The 15,996-nt window shown below is 48.2% G+C and overlaps 1 protein-coding gene across 1 annotated transcript in view; it reads right to left on the reverse strand.

Moving 5' to 3' along the window:
• PREX1 (phosphatidylinositol-3,4,5-trisphosphate dependent Rac exchange factor 1) overlaps positions 1 to 15,996 on the reverse strand; it is an 824,667-nt gene that overhangs the window by 302,594 nt on the left and 506,077 nt on the right. Inside the window, exon 12 of the mRNA XM_085619426.1 lies at positions 2,926 to 3,026. Within this exon, the coding sequence (XP_085475552.1) occupies positions 2,926 to 3,026 (101 nt within the window). The remainder of the gene's footprint in view (positions 1 to 2,925; positions 3,027 to 15,996) is intronic.

A 15,996-nucleotide genomic window follows, 5' to 3' on the forward strand; every position in this document is an offset into this window, starting at 1 on the left:
AGCTTATTATCATTTTATTTTGTCCTGCTGCAGCAGGTTTGCAGGATGGGACGGGGCTGCTCTGAAGACAGGCAGGGGAGGAGTGGTGAGCAAACTTTGAAAGTGCGCATGAATGTTTACATGGCCCGCTTAGGCCAGCCAAACATTCATGCACACTTTGCATGTTATCCACCTCGGTGGAGAACATGCCCGGCTCCCATTCCCTGGCAGAGCGCCGAACCACGGCACTCAGACCAATCACAATGATGTATCGCAGTGTTGCGATTGGCTTAGGAGAGCCTGGATGTGCTTCCTGTTGTGGCTGTACAGAAGGACGAGGAGGAGAGACGGATGCGAGACACGGCAGTGAGGCAAGTTTTGTGAAGTCATCTTCGTCCCCTAACATCCCTCCACCTTCCCCCCAAACCGTGTTGGCCACCAGTGCAAAAACATGTTCACATCTCCCCCACTCTCTGAAAACTCCACTGGCATTCTGTCCCAAAAGGCATCACGTTCAAATCCCAAATCCTTGCACATCATTTAGAAAATCATGCACACACAACCCAAGACAAAAACTCCCTTTTCACAGCAGGATGAGCATACCTGGCTAAAGCGTTACGACTATAGGGGAGGACACAATGTCTGCCATTTTGTTGCAGCTACATGTTTTAGTACACCCAGGAACAATCCACAGCATCTAGCCCACTATCACATTCCAGATAGGAAGGGGCAAATCTCTTATTTCAAGTGCAAATGGATGTACTCCAGTTTCCTTCAATAATATCCACCTTGTAGAACAAACATTGACCACTATCTTTTGTCGAGTGGAAATATTGGCTAAAGCTTGATTAGGGCTAGAAAAAAATGCTCCACATGGACAGCAGCAGGCTTAGCTCCTCACAGCAGCAGGCTTAGCTCCTCACACAAACAGAATGACTTCAGCAGAGCTATCACGTGATGCAAGCTTCGCTCACACAAAAGGCGGGACAATTTCTCCAGCTTCTGCTGCAGGGAATAGGTCGCTGCTGTTAAAAAGTAGGGAAGTGACAATCTGCATAGAGTGCCCCAGCATGGAGGCAAAGATGACAACATAAAGAAGGCTTTGGAACCCAAGCGCAAATAGAGGAAGTAGACAAGAAAGGAAGTGCAGGGGACACACCAGCCTAGAGTTGCATGGAGTCCAGAGGCAAGTAAACACAGGGGCAAAAGGACAAGGAGGTGGTGGGGTAAATGAGTAAGCAGATGCAGGAGCATATGGGCAATCGGGGGCACGTGATGACAGGTGCAGGGTTTGTTGGGAAAGGATACACAGGGTGCAATGCATTGCAGTGATCATCGCACACACACAAAGAAAGCCCAGCGGTGCATGCAGTATATGCAGAGGCAATACGCAAGGAAGGCAAGGCCATAGTAAAGCACAGTGGCAGGGAAGAGAAGGATGTACAGGAGATAAGATGGGCAGAGGGCATAGAAGGCACTGGTTGCAGATGGCGTGCATGAGGCAAAGGGGTACATAGGAGGCACAAGGAAAGAAGTTGGGCTACAAGGGCATGTGCAGGGAAGGCACCATCTCAGAAAGGGCGGGATGAGTTTTGTTAGTGGTGGTAAGGGCACAGCAGAGAAATAACTTGCAGAGTAAGGACATAATTAACGCCGCTCTCAGTTCCCAATCCTCTTCTGCTGGATCCTCAGCTGCCGTTACTCTGCTCTCTGCCTGTCTAGTTTCCCCACATTAGGACCTACCTTGCACACACAGAAAGCCCACATGGTGCATCTAAAGCATGGCCCCAAGCAAGATCAGTGCAAGGTCCACTCACCATAGAAGACCCGCTCAGAGTGGCAGCACAGTGGTCAGCACCCAGAGCGGCATGTGTAGGGCTGCTGTAGCACTGCATGGTGACCATAGTGTGGGCAAGTGCAGGGGGTGGCTATTGGTGGTGGATTCTCGCAAGGAGACCTGGTTCCTATTGTTGCTCTCATTTTAGGCTTCTCAAAACGTGTCTATGGGTGCTCTTCAGGTTCCCTGGGTGCTCACGCAAACAGTTAGGTACTTACCACATCCTCTGCCTATGCTACGTCCCTTTGCTTCGGTTTTGTTATATTGCAGCTTGTGTGTGGTGGAGTGGGACCTGCATTACTCCTCAGCTGCTGCAGAGAACAGCAGACCATCACTTCGATAACTTCCATGTTCGATGTATGGGACTTGCAGAACACAAAAGAGCAATGTGAGGCGCTTCGGCACATGGCCTTCGTACTCAATCACAAAACAGAAAAGTGGAGAAAAACCAGTAACACCACCCCTACAGGCACCCCAGCCTATCCCAAAACCCACTAAACCTTCTACTTTGTGGTCACAAATGGCGGAGATGCAAGAGTAAGAGGTGTGGCCGATATGAATGCTTACATACAGGTGATATACAGCTGAATTTAGAGTGCAGTGATTGACCACTCACTTCGAGTAGTACCTCTGTGCATAAGGCAGCCTGTCCGCCATCTTCTCCCGCAGTCCAGATGCAGCACTAAACCGGTCTGGATAATTCCGAACACAGCAACATAAGGTTTTGCTGTTATGTACATACCGAATTTAGAAGATCCCTTTGCAGACTGCTACGGACCACAGCCTTCTGCGACCTAACACATGCATTTATCCGCAGACTTGGAAAGGCGCAGTAAACCAATGCCATTTCAGGTGCCAAATCCTGTCCCACTGCACATCCTTGGTGCAGGAATGCCCAGATAACCAGTTAATTTTGGGGGCATATATGCACAATGATATATTTATTAACTTTTGCAAAGCGACTGAAGTGATTCTGTACATACATGTTTCACAGACGTCTTCTACACAATAGACAAATGAACATGGAAAACTGGGATTTAAGAATTATTTTGTGGATCAGATCTGCTCTGGTGTCATTGGTCATGTCGGATAGCACACTTTCGGCTTACCATGATGAATGATCCCATTTTCCAGCAAGGCTTGTCCAAGATTGACACCCTCTTCGGGTTTACTGATTTCACCAATTTCCATGAGCCAAGATACAAACTCACTATGAAAGAAAATAGAAAAGGAAATGTAAACAACAACGTCCAGCCGGCCAAGTGCAGCTTTCCAAGTCAATGTCACTCACACTGCACACTAGCATTCTGAACAAGGGCCAAAAATGGACTTTTCGGGACAGTCAGGGTTTTACCATCGCTGGAGGAAATCCTTAACAGATTAGGCCTTTTCCTGTTCATATTCCCCAGTGCTTATCTAGCGCTCTATAATAATTGGAAAATAAACCGATCACAGGAAAAGAAAAAAAAAATACTCTAGTGGTGGGAAGAGCTTTCCAAGAGTTTGTTAGGAAGCGAGAAATAATCATGTCCTACAAAACTGTGTTTATTCATATACGTGATAAAGTATCCCCTGCCCTGCATTATAATGATATTGCTAAGTCACTTAGGAATTACATGACCATACAGAGGAACAAGGCGAAGGCCAACTTGCTTTATAAGGTCAAGAACTCCAAGGAGAATTGAAATATTCTTTTAATGTACCACAAAGAGTATTTTATTAGTTATAATACATGGTCCCACCATCACGGTTCTCAGACAACACTTAAATCTTTGGTGTTTTGCTCTTTTATATTAAAGAGATCAAATGTTTGCAGACATCAATAAAGTGAAAACTGTAGTGAAAAATAAACACATCAAAAAGCAGAGTACATCAAAAAACAGTGCATAATATGTTGCAAAAAAATATTCAAATAAGTTTAGCGTAAATCATATTAAAACATTTTGTACCTCAGAATGTGCAGGAATATGTAGAGATTCTTGCATGTACTAACCCACAGCATGCACAAAATAAATAGGTTGCTATAAATCTCTCCGTAAGGCTGATTTCGGTTCATTTAAGAACAAAAATCAGTTCAGAAGGATGAAAATACAACTCTTTGTTGTTTAAACTGCAGCTGAAAAGTAAGCCCGGTGACCTGCCTTTTTCCTTGGCTGCTGGCTCTGGCAGCAGGTGTTGTAATGTCATAACTCAACTGTAATAACGTATTACAGCAGCTATGTCCTTTCTTTATTACAGGTGACTAGATATGCCACAACCCAACTGTAATAAAGAACATAGAGACCAGCTTTTATACAGGCTCCAAGGGATTATATAAAAGGTAAAACTCCAGTTATACACAAATGTTTACTTTGTGTAAAAGCAAATACTCTTCGGACTTGCACAGAGAAATCCTCACAGTAGCAGAAAAATTCCAGCACAAGGTATAATGAAACGTAAGAGATATATATGGAGAGAAACAAGTGAGTTTATCTGTCAGTCTCTCCAAGAGTTGGGCCACATGTAGGTCGTGTCCCCCTCATTTCCAGCACTCGCCTATCACGAAGAGTCCCCGTCAGCCTGGCCTCTGCTCCTCCTGACAGACGCTCTTCAAGTTTACAACAAGCATTGGCATAGCCAATAGGTCTCGCCTTTGGGACCTTATAAGTGTTTAGCCATGCAACAGTTGCATAACTAAATACTTATAAGGTCCCAAAAGAGAGACCTATTGGCTATGCCAATGCTTGTTTCTCTTTATTACTGCTCTGTAGTAATGGCGGCACCCGTGCTTTAGCTTAAACATCTTAAGCTAAAGTCGGGTGCCAAGATTGCTTCAAAAGTAAAGAATTGTCTATTTCTTTACTTTTAAAGCAATCTCAGCACTCGACTTTAGCCTAAGATGTTTAAGGTAAAGCATGGGTGCCGCCATTACTACATAGAAGTAATAAACAGAAAAGCGCCCGCTTGGAGAAATGAGTGCCGTGGCGGGGAAAAATGCTACCGCCGGCCACAGCTTGCAGTGCATGTGCGCGAGTGGTGAGCGCGCAGCAGTAATCACGCCATATGGCGCCTCTGCTCAAGCACTTGCGCACATGCACTGCAAGCTGTGGCCGGCGGTAGCATTTTTTGAAGCCCTTACTTTAGGTCTCGCCAGACCAGCGCAAGCGCTGGGTCAGGCGAGACCTAAAAAGGAGGAGTGGGGGCTGGGACCCGCCCACCCTTCAGGACAGACCGCACCTGCTCAACTTGTTTGTTGGGTCATACACGGCTAGGATACAATTACGCAATGTAGATAGAAACCTAAACATGATCACATGGTGCATGGCCGCTTTTCATCTATGCTTGGACGTGAAGGTGGTGGTAGAGAAAGAAAAAAAAACAGCTGTAGTGGAGAAGAGTAAACAGCAGAAGTGAGATAAACAGCGAAGTATATTATAATGGGATGAAGTGGCATAAAGACTAGTAAGTCTTTGTACTTGGCAACTCAACATTTTGTAGTATCTGGATCATAAGAAAAACTAAGGCCCCTGCAACTATTTAACTTTTTTCTTTATTTATTCTTTATTTAAGCACTGTGTACACATAACAAAAGGTTCCATGAAGTGAATTTTCATAGTCGGTGGCTCTCTACAAAATCTTGCATGAATAATAATTTTGTGGACCTATGCTAGACAGGCCTTGTAGAAGGTAGCTCAGCTCTTTGTCTGTTCAGAGGATAGGACTTCTGACGTGGGACCTGTTGGGGTTCCTGTGGCCCCAAGGCCTTCTAGATGTGGAAACTGGAAAGAAGCACCGCTCAGTAGCTACATGTCATTTAAAGCGCATTTTGTGTACTGCCACCTTCTGACTAAGTGTATATCACAGAATGAAAACTCAGGGCTTAACCAATTTCAATATTATATAAACTAATGATCTATCATCTGCAATTAGTGATTCCGCCTATGCTTCACGCCACTTATGGCCAGGCGTTTCAGAAACCTGATTAGGCGCTCAAGAGCCCCGGCTCCCTCCATGGATCTAATGCCACTGCAAAGTCATCAGTGTCTTGGTAATGATTCATCTTGACAGCTTCTGTGCCAATTTCAAACAATTATACTCATCAACATGTTTTTCCTAAATTACCTTTAACAGCTGCAAATATGTTTTCAGAGCTGATCCTTCCTGACTTACCCGAGATGTCCACATTCACCCACGTGGCTAACCAGGCACTGCTTAGGCAGTGCGGTGGGCAAGGTGAGAACACAGCAGACAACACTGAAAACAGGCAAACACTTGAAACATGTTTGATACTGTGACAGGGAAAGCCTGCAGATTTGTCTTAGCACGGCTTTGTTTTACAAGTTGATTCAGAGGGATTGAAAGGTCCTGCTTTTCGAATCCAAGATTGAAATATTTTTGATCCCAGGACAGAAGGGTTTATGACCTCAGTAAAGAGTGAATTATGACATTACAACAATCAGCAAGGCTAGCAACTATTCACACTATTTCGCATGTCCTTGATTTGGGACCGTGTCAGGTCTTGACTTCAGCCAGTGGTTTCTGGTGTTCGGCACTTAATCGTCAACACTGGCGCATACAGCTAAAACTCGACCCAAAGGTATTGGAGCGCTTTTTATGAGCACCAGTTAAGGGCACATTTATTTTTGCAGACACGGGGAGATTAAGTGATTTGCCCAGAATCACAGGATTTTGAGCCTACAGAGACTTGAACCTCCAAAGTCGGCAGCTCTGGCCGTTATGTCACATCATCTCCCCACTTGTAGGGTTTCATGGTTAGTAGTTGGTTCTGTTATAGATGGTGGTAATAGGAGCAATGGGCTGGTGCAAGCTGACTCCCGACGAGAGCCCCGGCACTTATTTTTTCACAAATTAAGCACTGGACAGTGTGATCCGTTGAGCTTTCCCACTGCTCAAACTGGCATTCGAGAGTGTCATATTGAACCTAGTGAAGGTCCAGTAGGCTTGCTTTGGGTGCGAATCCGTGTGTCAGGCTCAAATCAGGAAACACCTTACATTAGGATTGGACAAGATCACATGGACGGGTCATACAGTCCACATCACCACTCTACTAGAAGTCAGTTTGATCATGATCATCCACTCTTATGTCAAGCTAAACTGCATCAAATATTCAGCCCGCCATCCCTTCAATTGTAGACGCTGAAATAGTGACAAATGTTGCATCACAGCTGCCTAATATTTTCTAGATTGTTTTGGTGACTGCACTTGGCGTTCATGGTCCTCCGAATGATGATGCAATATTTACACTGTGGTGTATGGACTGCGCCAAAACAGAATTTGGGCAGTGCAGGAATTGTTTTCCCGCTGAAGGAGTTTTGTTAAGAGCGCAACTTCATAAAGTCATGAAGACTGGGAAATATGCTCAGCTTTGCCGATCAGCTAAGTTCCCCCATCTAAAAAAGTTTTCATGGGAGGATATGTCTATTAGATATGCATGAGAAGTTTGCAAACACAAGAAGATGACGGAAGGAGCACTGAAACGTTTCAAAGACTCACCCCCAGTCACAGATCTGGTTTGAATCCATCATTGTTCTTTAGCTCACTTCACCACCCCTGTTCAGACCCAGCCATACGCAAATCAGTCTTGACCCTGTGCATCATGGGTACAGTCCAGGCCAAACTGCCAAGCCAGGTCCTCCCTGGACCAGAAACAAGCATCCTGGGACCGGTTTTGGGGTAACACCCCTCATCAGCCAGGCTAGCTTGAATCCAGTGGCAAAGTGAGCAAGGGACTCACATCTGGGCATACCCTGCCAACTTAGGGTGAACAAATCACAAGAAGATGGACGGAGCACTCAAAATTTGCCACCCAAAAACAAATTTTGAAACCAATTTTACCCACAATATTTTTATACTTCAAATTAAGTAAAGATTTATATAAAAAAGTAATCTGTGTCTAAGTCACGTTGTGCAACTTCGCAGACCATATGAGTCAAGTCAATAGATTTGTAAGCCTCCATATATGGTGGCTTATCCAGGTACTAAAAAAATATCAAAGGCACCCTCCACTAGGGAATCAAAGTTCCCAAATGTCTATAGCCAAAGGGTTTTGATGGAGAAGTGATCTGTTGTTTGGATGTCATCCACAAAGCTAGACAAACATGGTGTCCACACGTAAGGGAAGTAACAGCTGCCGCTCATCCGTATAGATGTGAAATAGGACACCTGGCTGAACTAATAGTGCAAGGGTTTTTTATGAATGGTAAAAAAAACGCAAAGGCGTTAACAACGAGCCCTGAAACTTTATTCCACATCATAAAAATACCACAGATTTTCTGTCCATCTCTCACAGCATGTAAGACCTAATCTGTCAAGAAGACTTCAGACCGCCTAAGGGAGATCCTAGATATCCATGTCACCAGATTTCATTGGTTCAGAAAGGTTGCGTTGTTTATAGTATGAAAGATGGCTGAGAGATCCAGAGGCTCTAATAGTGCTTCAGACGCCTTGCACATCCCCTAAAGTGGGCTCTCACCAACATTCAGCAAGTCTGCACCTGTGCTAATGGGGGGCTTGAACCTCGATTGTAGGTCCCGAGCAGGCTATACAACTCTAGGTGTGACATAAGTTGTTTTGTCGCCACCATCTCCAGGTTCTTAATAAGGATGGGAGTCCCAGCAATTAGGCTCCAGTTAGATGGATCTTCTGCTCATTGAAGGCTTCTTATGTAACCTGGGGACCCAAGACTGTCCCAGGCAATCTGGAACTTGGCCCACCATTGTGGAACAGTTTACAACCCTGTGCAGATGCAACTCTAGTACCAAGAAAAGCCTCAAGAAAAAAATGATAATTCCTGCGGACACAGACAGTGGTTGAAACACTAAAATGAGGTACTTGCATATATGCCTTCTACACTATATAGCCGCTGGTGAAATTTTGAAGGGCTTAGCTAGCTGCATACGAGCAGGAATGGGAAAATATTTGACCAAAAACAAAAATTGGTGAAACTGCACCCAGTATTATTTGTTTAGTACAACCACTGTGGACAAATTTAAATGTAATAACTGCCAACATCTAACTCCAAATCAAACTAGTAAAAAAGAGGATTTTGTGTCCCAACAAAGAAAAGCACTTGAGCTCAGACCGTGCATTCCTCCCTGGAGTATAAATTGTCCATAGTGTTTGTGTTGCCTGCCAGAGCAAATCAGATCAGCCCCAACACAGGGATCCATTCTGATTGGCTGAAAGGGCGGATGGTCTGAAAGTCAAAAGGACAACGACCTGCACAAGAGCATTAACCGAAACACTTTGCTGCTTTGAAAGCATTGCGCTTCTCTATGGTCTTGCTATGTACAGCAGCATCTTCTGCCATTTCTAGAGGAGCCATCCCATCTCGTGTGCCAATCCCGACATACGCATCTCGTTCCTGCTCCAGGACGTCCAGAAAATTTATAATTTTTTGGCAGTCGATTAGATAGACATGCTTCGTCCATCTGTCGTTTTTTCCTCAGTGTATTTTATTTAATTACTTTCAAACTTTTTACTATTCAGTGTTATGCAAGGCAAATTGATGCCCCTTTATGCCCCTTTATGCAGGCACAAACTTGCCCAAAATGCATAAAGCCTGGCAACTACTGTACGGCCACAGCAGGAGGCTTACGCTGTGCCTTCTACCTAAACAACATAACATTGTTCCTTTTACTTCCTAAGAACAGAAGGACACACATTTGCAGACGTGACGAGATTCTGTATCTAAATACTTTGCTGCCACTCACTCTGGCAGCCACTAACCCATGAGTGAATGAATATTTGTCTTTAGCATTTGGGGAGTGTGTAATGCCATCTGCTGTACGTGGTTTTTGCGCTTTTTCCCTCCTTGCAGACATTCATGATTAAATAGCTCCAGACACCAGAGAATCTGGGTTACAAATGTTACATGAAGGAGGATATTTGGAATGCTTTCCCTTTCAATTATGTTTTTCAGTCATTTGGTACAGATTTGATAGACAGAATGACTTACGTCTGTTCTTCTGTAATATCTTTCCATAATAAAGTCAGAACTGGAACATTTGCCTTACACTCTGACCCTCGGTCGAAGGCACACTCTCTCCCCAGCAGCTCCACTCCTACTGCTCCGCCGCTTGTGCCCCCAGCCCCCTCCTGAGAAGGGTTCAAGACCCCTGTGTGCAGGGCTCCTCCGTGTACCTCTGCCTGACTCCGCCCTTGGTGCTCGTTATCCCTGGTATCTTTATTTTATTGTATATTTTTATTCCCTGGTATTGTCTTGTTTATTCTTTGCGATAGACTTCATTGCTAGTATCTGTCTGTTTCTGCCGTTATCCCCGCTCCATTTCCCGCCGCTGCTGTCCCTGCGGCCCGCCCCCTATCCACGACCGCCTCCCGCCTCACATTTGCTCGTCCCTCCCCTACCTAATGGTGGCCGCGCCAAAGTCACGCCTAAGGCAAATCCCTCTGTACCCGTCCGCGACCAGCGCCAGGAACCCTGGATCTCCGACCATCCATCGCTACAACACCACCACCCTCCTCGCACTCAACCCTGGAAAACTCAGACTGTCAAGAAGCCTCGCCACACACGACCCACGGCCAGTTCTCCTGCCTCCACTTCCGCCAGACCTTCACTACCACCCCGGTCACCAGCACCACAGAAACTCTAAGATGCATCCTCCTCAACGTGCGCTCCGTACACAAACACGCCATGGAAATCTGGAACCTACTTGACCCCCTCTCACCCGACATCACCTTCTTCACGGAGACCTGGACCAATGCCTCCTCCGTGCCCGACATCAACACCGCCTTCCCGGACGGATTCAATATCCAGAGGAAGGACCGCCCCCAACCACCTGGGAGGGTGCCTCGCCATCGCCCACAAGAGCTCCCTCCACCTCACCACCTCCAGCGAAGCCTTCCCCTCCGCTGAACACCTGCACTTCCAGATCCGGACCAGCCCCAAAGCCACACTCCGAGGAACCCTCGTCTACAGACCCACTGGACACCATTCGCCACCACCGACTTCATTGCTTCCCACGCCATTGTATCAGTGAACTACATACTTATTGGAGACCTGAACTTCCACTTCGACAACCCCAGCGACCTCAACTCCACCACCCTCAGCGACAACCTCACCAACATCTGACTCAAACAACTCGTCACCACACCTACCCACAGAGCAGGACACACACTCGACCCCATCTTCGCAGCAGGAAACAGCATTCACTTCAGCCCCACAACGCAACCACTATGGAACGACCACCACCGCGTACACTTCACCGTCAACAAACCCAACGCACCCAAACCGGCCCCATGCCCACCTCGAAGGTTACAGACGAACAACTTAACTACACCCTCACCCAAGACAACCCCACCTGGGCATCTAATGCAAGCATCACAGCCAGAGAACTCCACACCTGGATCTCCAATTGCGCAGACGAGCTTGCCGCGCTACACAACCTCAACAAACCGTGCCCCAGGAAAGCCGCCTGGTTCACCACCGAACTCCAAGAAGCCAGGCGCACCTGCAGATGCCTGAGATTAACTGGAGAAACACCAAAACAACCGAAAACTACTCCACCTACAAGGACACCATGACGAGCTACCACAACCTAATTAGAACCACCAAGAGAAACTTCATCCACAACAAAATCCACGCCAACTCCACCAACTCCAAGGAACTCTTCAGTGTCATGCAGGAATTCACCAACCCATGCAGCAAAGCCAGAGACATCACCCCGTCCCAAGACCTCTGCGACAAGCTTGGAACCTACTTCCACCTCAAGATCAAAACCCTCTACGACAACTTTGTCGACCATCCAACAGACGACACAGCCACCCCCCCAACCCCCAAAAGTCACCAGCCTGCCCACCATCTCCAACTGGACACCGATCACGACCGAAGACACCGCCTCGACCATGAAAGGCATCCACTCGGGGGCCCCCACTGACCCCTGCCCCCTGAACATCTACCACAGAGCCGCGGCCGCCATCGCACCCAAACTGCTACGCACCTTCAACACCACCTTCAAAACAGGCCCCTTCCCAGAAGACTGAAAGCGTGCAGAAGTCAGGCCCGTGCTCAAGAAGCCCACAGCTGACCCCACCGACCTCAAGAACTACAGGCCCATCTCGCTCCTACCCTTCGCGGCCAAAGTCGCAGAAAAAACAGTCAACAGGGAACTGACATAATTCATCGAGGAAAACGCCGTCCCAATCCAGATTCCGAAGCAACCACAGCACCGAGACCGCCCTACTCGCCGCCACAGACGACATGTGCACCCTCCTGGACCAAGGCCACTCCACAGCCCTCATCCTACTCGACTTGTCAACAGCCTTCAACACCGTCTCTCATCGAACACTAATCGCCAGACTACATGACGCAGGCATACAAGGAAGAGCCCTGGACTGGATCCAATCGTTCCTCACCGGAAGAAGCCAAAGAATCAGACTACCACCCTTCCTCTCCAATCCCACGAAAACCACCTGCGGAGCCCCACAGGGATCTTCACTGAGCCGAACCCTCTTCAACATCTACATGGCCCCCCTTGCAGCCATCGTCCGACAATACGGCCTCAACATCTTATCCTACACCGACAACACCGGCTCATCCTCTCCCTCACCAGAGACCCCACCACCGCCAAACTCGACTTCCAGAAAGGAATGCAAGATGTCGCAGTCTGGATAACCTACAGCTGCCTGAAGCTCAACGGTGAGAAGACAGAATCCTCATCCTTGGAACCACCCCTTCAGCCTGGGACAACACTTGGTGGCCGACCGCCCTCGGAAGCCCACCTACCCCTGCAGACTACGCCAAAAACCTCTGGCATTGTACTCAACTCATCACTCACCATGAACCGACAGGTAAACGCCGTCACCTCCACCTGCTTCAACACCCTCCGCGTCCTTCGCAAGACCTTCAAATGGATCCCCCCTGAGTCAAGGAAGACAGTCACCCACGTACTCAACACCAGCAGACTGAACTATGGAAACGCACTCTATGCCGACATCAACAATTCCCTACTCCGCAAACTCCAAACAATACAGAACACCTCCGCCAGACTCGTCCTCGGCATCCCCCAGCACGAACACATCAGCCAACACCTACGAACACTCCACTGGCTCCCCGTGGAGAAAAGAATCACCTTCAAAATCCTCACTCACGCCTACAAATGACTACACAACAACAGACGCAAATACCTCAACGACAGAATGAACTTCCACATACCCAAAAGAAACCTCCGATCTTCCAACCTCGCACTGGCCAAAACCCCGTGCATCCACAGAGCCAGAGCAGGCGGAAGATCCTTCTCTCACATTGCAGCCTAAACCTGGAACGAGCTACCGACAAACATCAGACATGCCTTCTCCCTGAACACCTTCAGGAAGGCTCTCAAAACCTGGCTCTTCGGCTAACAGCCCCCCCCCTCCCAGCGCCTTGAGACCCTCACAGGTGAGTAGCGTGCTTACAATGCGCCTGATTGATTGATTGACACTCTTTTCTGAACTTTTAGGAAGGCCTGTAACAGGAGAGGGGTTCTTGTCAAGAGAGGGCCAGTACAACCCCCTCTCACAAAGAGAAATCACTAAATCAATATACAGCTACTTCAAAGGCACGTCTTCGAAATTACTACTAGTGCGAACAGCACATCACATAAGGTATGCACTGTGGCAAGTTGCAGTGATAGTGTAAGCGATAGTGTTCAGTGCTGAAGAATGGTTAGTGTCTGGTTAGTGGTAAGATTTAGGTCTGGGGCAGGGCAGGCTTAGTTTAGGCAAAGGCTTAATGTTAGGGTACAGTTTATGGTTAGGATTACGGTTATTTTATGGTTTACCGTTCAGTTTAAGGCAAGGACAAGACTAGGCTTAGCCACAGATATGGGGCAGATTTAGAGCCAATTCAATGGTAAGGTATAGGATTAGGTTGATTATTATGGTTAAGGAATATTGTTGGGCTTTGGGGTTAGTTTTAGGGTAGGTTTAGAGACAGGCTTGAAACTTGGTTAAGACTCAGTCTTGGGGTTTTCTGATTAAGGTAAAGGTGTTAGGTTTATGGTTAGCTGTAGGGATGGGGTTTGGACTAGGACAACGGTAAGATTTATGGTAGTGTAGCCTTTTTTTTTTTTTGAAACCGTTTATTACAGAATCCAAAAGATATACAAAGATGGGCCTACAACCTTCAGGCCGGCCGCTAGCAAACAGAAGGAGCATATAATACAAACAGTAGAACACACGCTGCGGCAGAAGAGAGATCACAGGAGTTGAAAGAAGCGTTGGCAGCCACACCATCCGGACCCCACACAACGGTTTCATTTTTATATAAATAACAACAAAAAACAAGTCCACAAGGCAACCCACAATCGGAAACAACAGCATGTGCTCCCCTAGGGGGGGACCCTACCGATCCATAGGAATATCGAGGGGGAGATAGGTCGGGACGGGGACAAAGTGGACTCAGTGCCCAGAACCAGGAAGACAAGCAGGCTAAGGAGACGGGGCCGGTGACGGATCAGGCATCAGCGGCGGGGTACAGATTCCCCCACGGTAGGCGTTCCAGGGGCCCCACACTTTCACCCATTTCCCAGGCTTACCTCTCGCAACATACACCACCTTTTCCCGAAACATACACCAATCCATGTTGTCCTTCCACGCCGAGACAGTCGGTGACCTCTGGGAACCCCACAGTTGCGCAATGTCACGTTTGGCCACCATATATCCCAGTCACCCACCACGTCTGCGGCACTGAGTAGTCGGTTGGCTCCCACACATTCAGAAGACATCTCCTCGCCTCGGGCAGCAGCGGCACATGCGTAACTGCCTGCAAAACCTCATGCACACCACGCCAGAATCGCGCCACCTCCGGGCATTCCCACAAAATATGGAGAAAGGTCCCCAAAGAACCACACCCACGCTTACACAACCCGTCCACATCATAGCCCATACGCATCAGACTCGGCCCCGTAACATAGACCCTATGGAGTATCTTGAGCTGGACGAAGCGAAGGCGAGCCGGTATGGCCACCTTTTTCGGGGAGGCCACCGCAGACACCCAGTCCTCGTCATCCAGCTCCAATCCATCAGCCCCCCACGCCTCACGAAGGCTAGTCAGCAGTCCCGAGCGATCATTGATGAGTTTTTTGTAAATTAATGAAATCGTGCCGTCCGGTACATGCCCATCTAGCACTCTATCCTCCAGAGGGGAGTACTCCGGGATGGAGGCAACGTCCGGAAATACGGAGCACAACGCATGACGGATCTGCATATATCGAAAGTACTCCCTGTCCTGCAACTGGAATTCCGTCTGCAGCACATCGAACGTTTTGAATCCCCCCCTCGTCCAGAGATCGCCCACCCTGCTGATGCCTATCATGTCCCACTTCTCAAAGCCCTTCGAGGTCCACAGGGAGCCCAGCCGCTCAGATGCGTATAGTGGCGTCGCCCGGGTCAAACGATCCTTCCACCCCATCGCCACGTTAGCCGCGTGCCACACTCGTACCATGACCCGCGTGGGGCCCGTCAGACGTGCGTCATGCAAGCTAGAATAAAGCGCCCGATTATAGTCACCACCCGGCAGTAACATTTTATCCATCTCAAAGGCCGGGTTTAGAGCGGGCCCGTAAAGGCCGTGATTTATCGCAGCCAGCTGGGAGGCCCAGTAATATCGCTTGATATCTGGGAGGGCAACCCCCCCGTCGTACCACGGGAGCGTCAGCTTCGCCAGGGCGATACGCGGTCTACCCTCCCAGAACAGGCGGCGCTGCAAACTCTCCACCTCGCGAAAGTAGCGCGCCGGGACAACGTCCATTGTATTCTGTAAAGCGTACAGGAAACGTGGCAGCGACATCATCTTAAACAATGCCGCCCGGCCGAGTGGCGAGAGCGGCATGCACCTCCAACACGCGACGTCCTCCTTCAGGCGCTGGAGGGGGGAAGCAAGTTCTGTTTATATCGGGCCTCCGCGTCCAGGGTAATGAAGACACCCAGGTACCTAAATCCCCGCGGGGCGATCTGGATAGGGCAACCCCGCGGAAGGATAGGAACCTCCCCAGAGAGGACATACACACACGATTTAGCCCAATTGATGATAAGGCCGGAGTTGAGGCCAAATGAGTGCAATACATCAACCAGTACTATCAGTGATTTACGTGGGGAAGCCAGGTACAGAAGAATATCATCAGCGTAAAGAGATACGCGGTCCTCATACTCGGGGGTCCATCGGAGACCACGGATAGAAG

The sequence above is a fragment of the Triturus cristatus genome, chromosome 7 (assembly GCF_964204655.1).
Source record: "Triturus cristatus chromosome 7, aTriCri1.1, whole genome shotgun sequence".
NCBI classification, from domain to species: domain Eukaryota; kingdom Metazoa; phylum Chordata; class Amphibia; order Caudata; family Salamandridae; genus Triturus; species Triturus cristatus.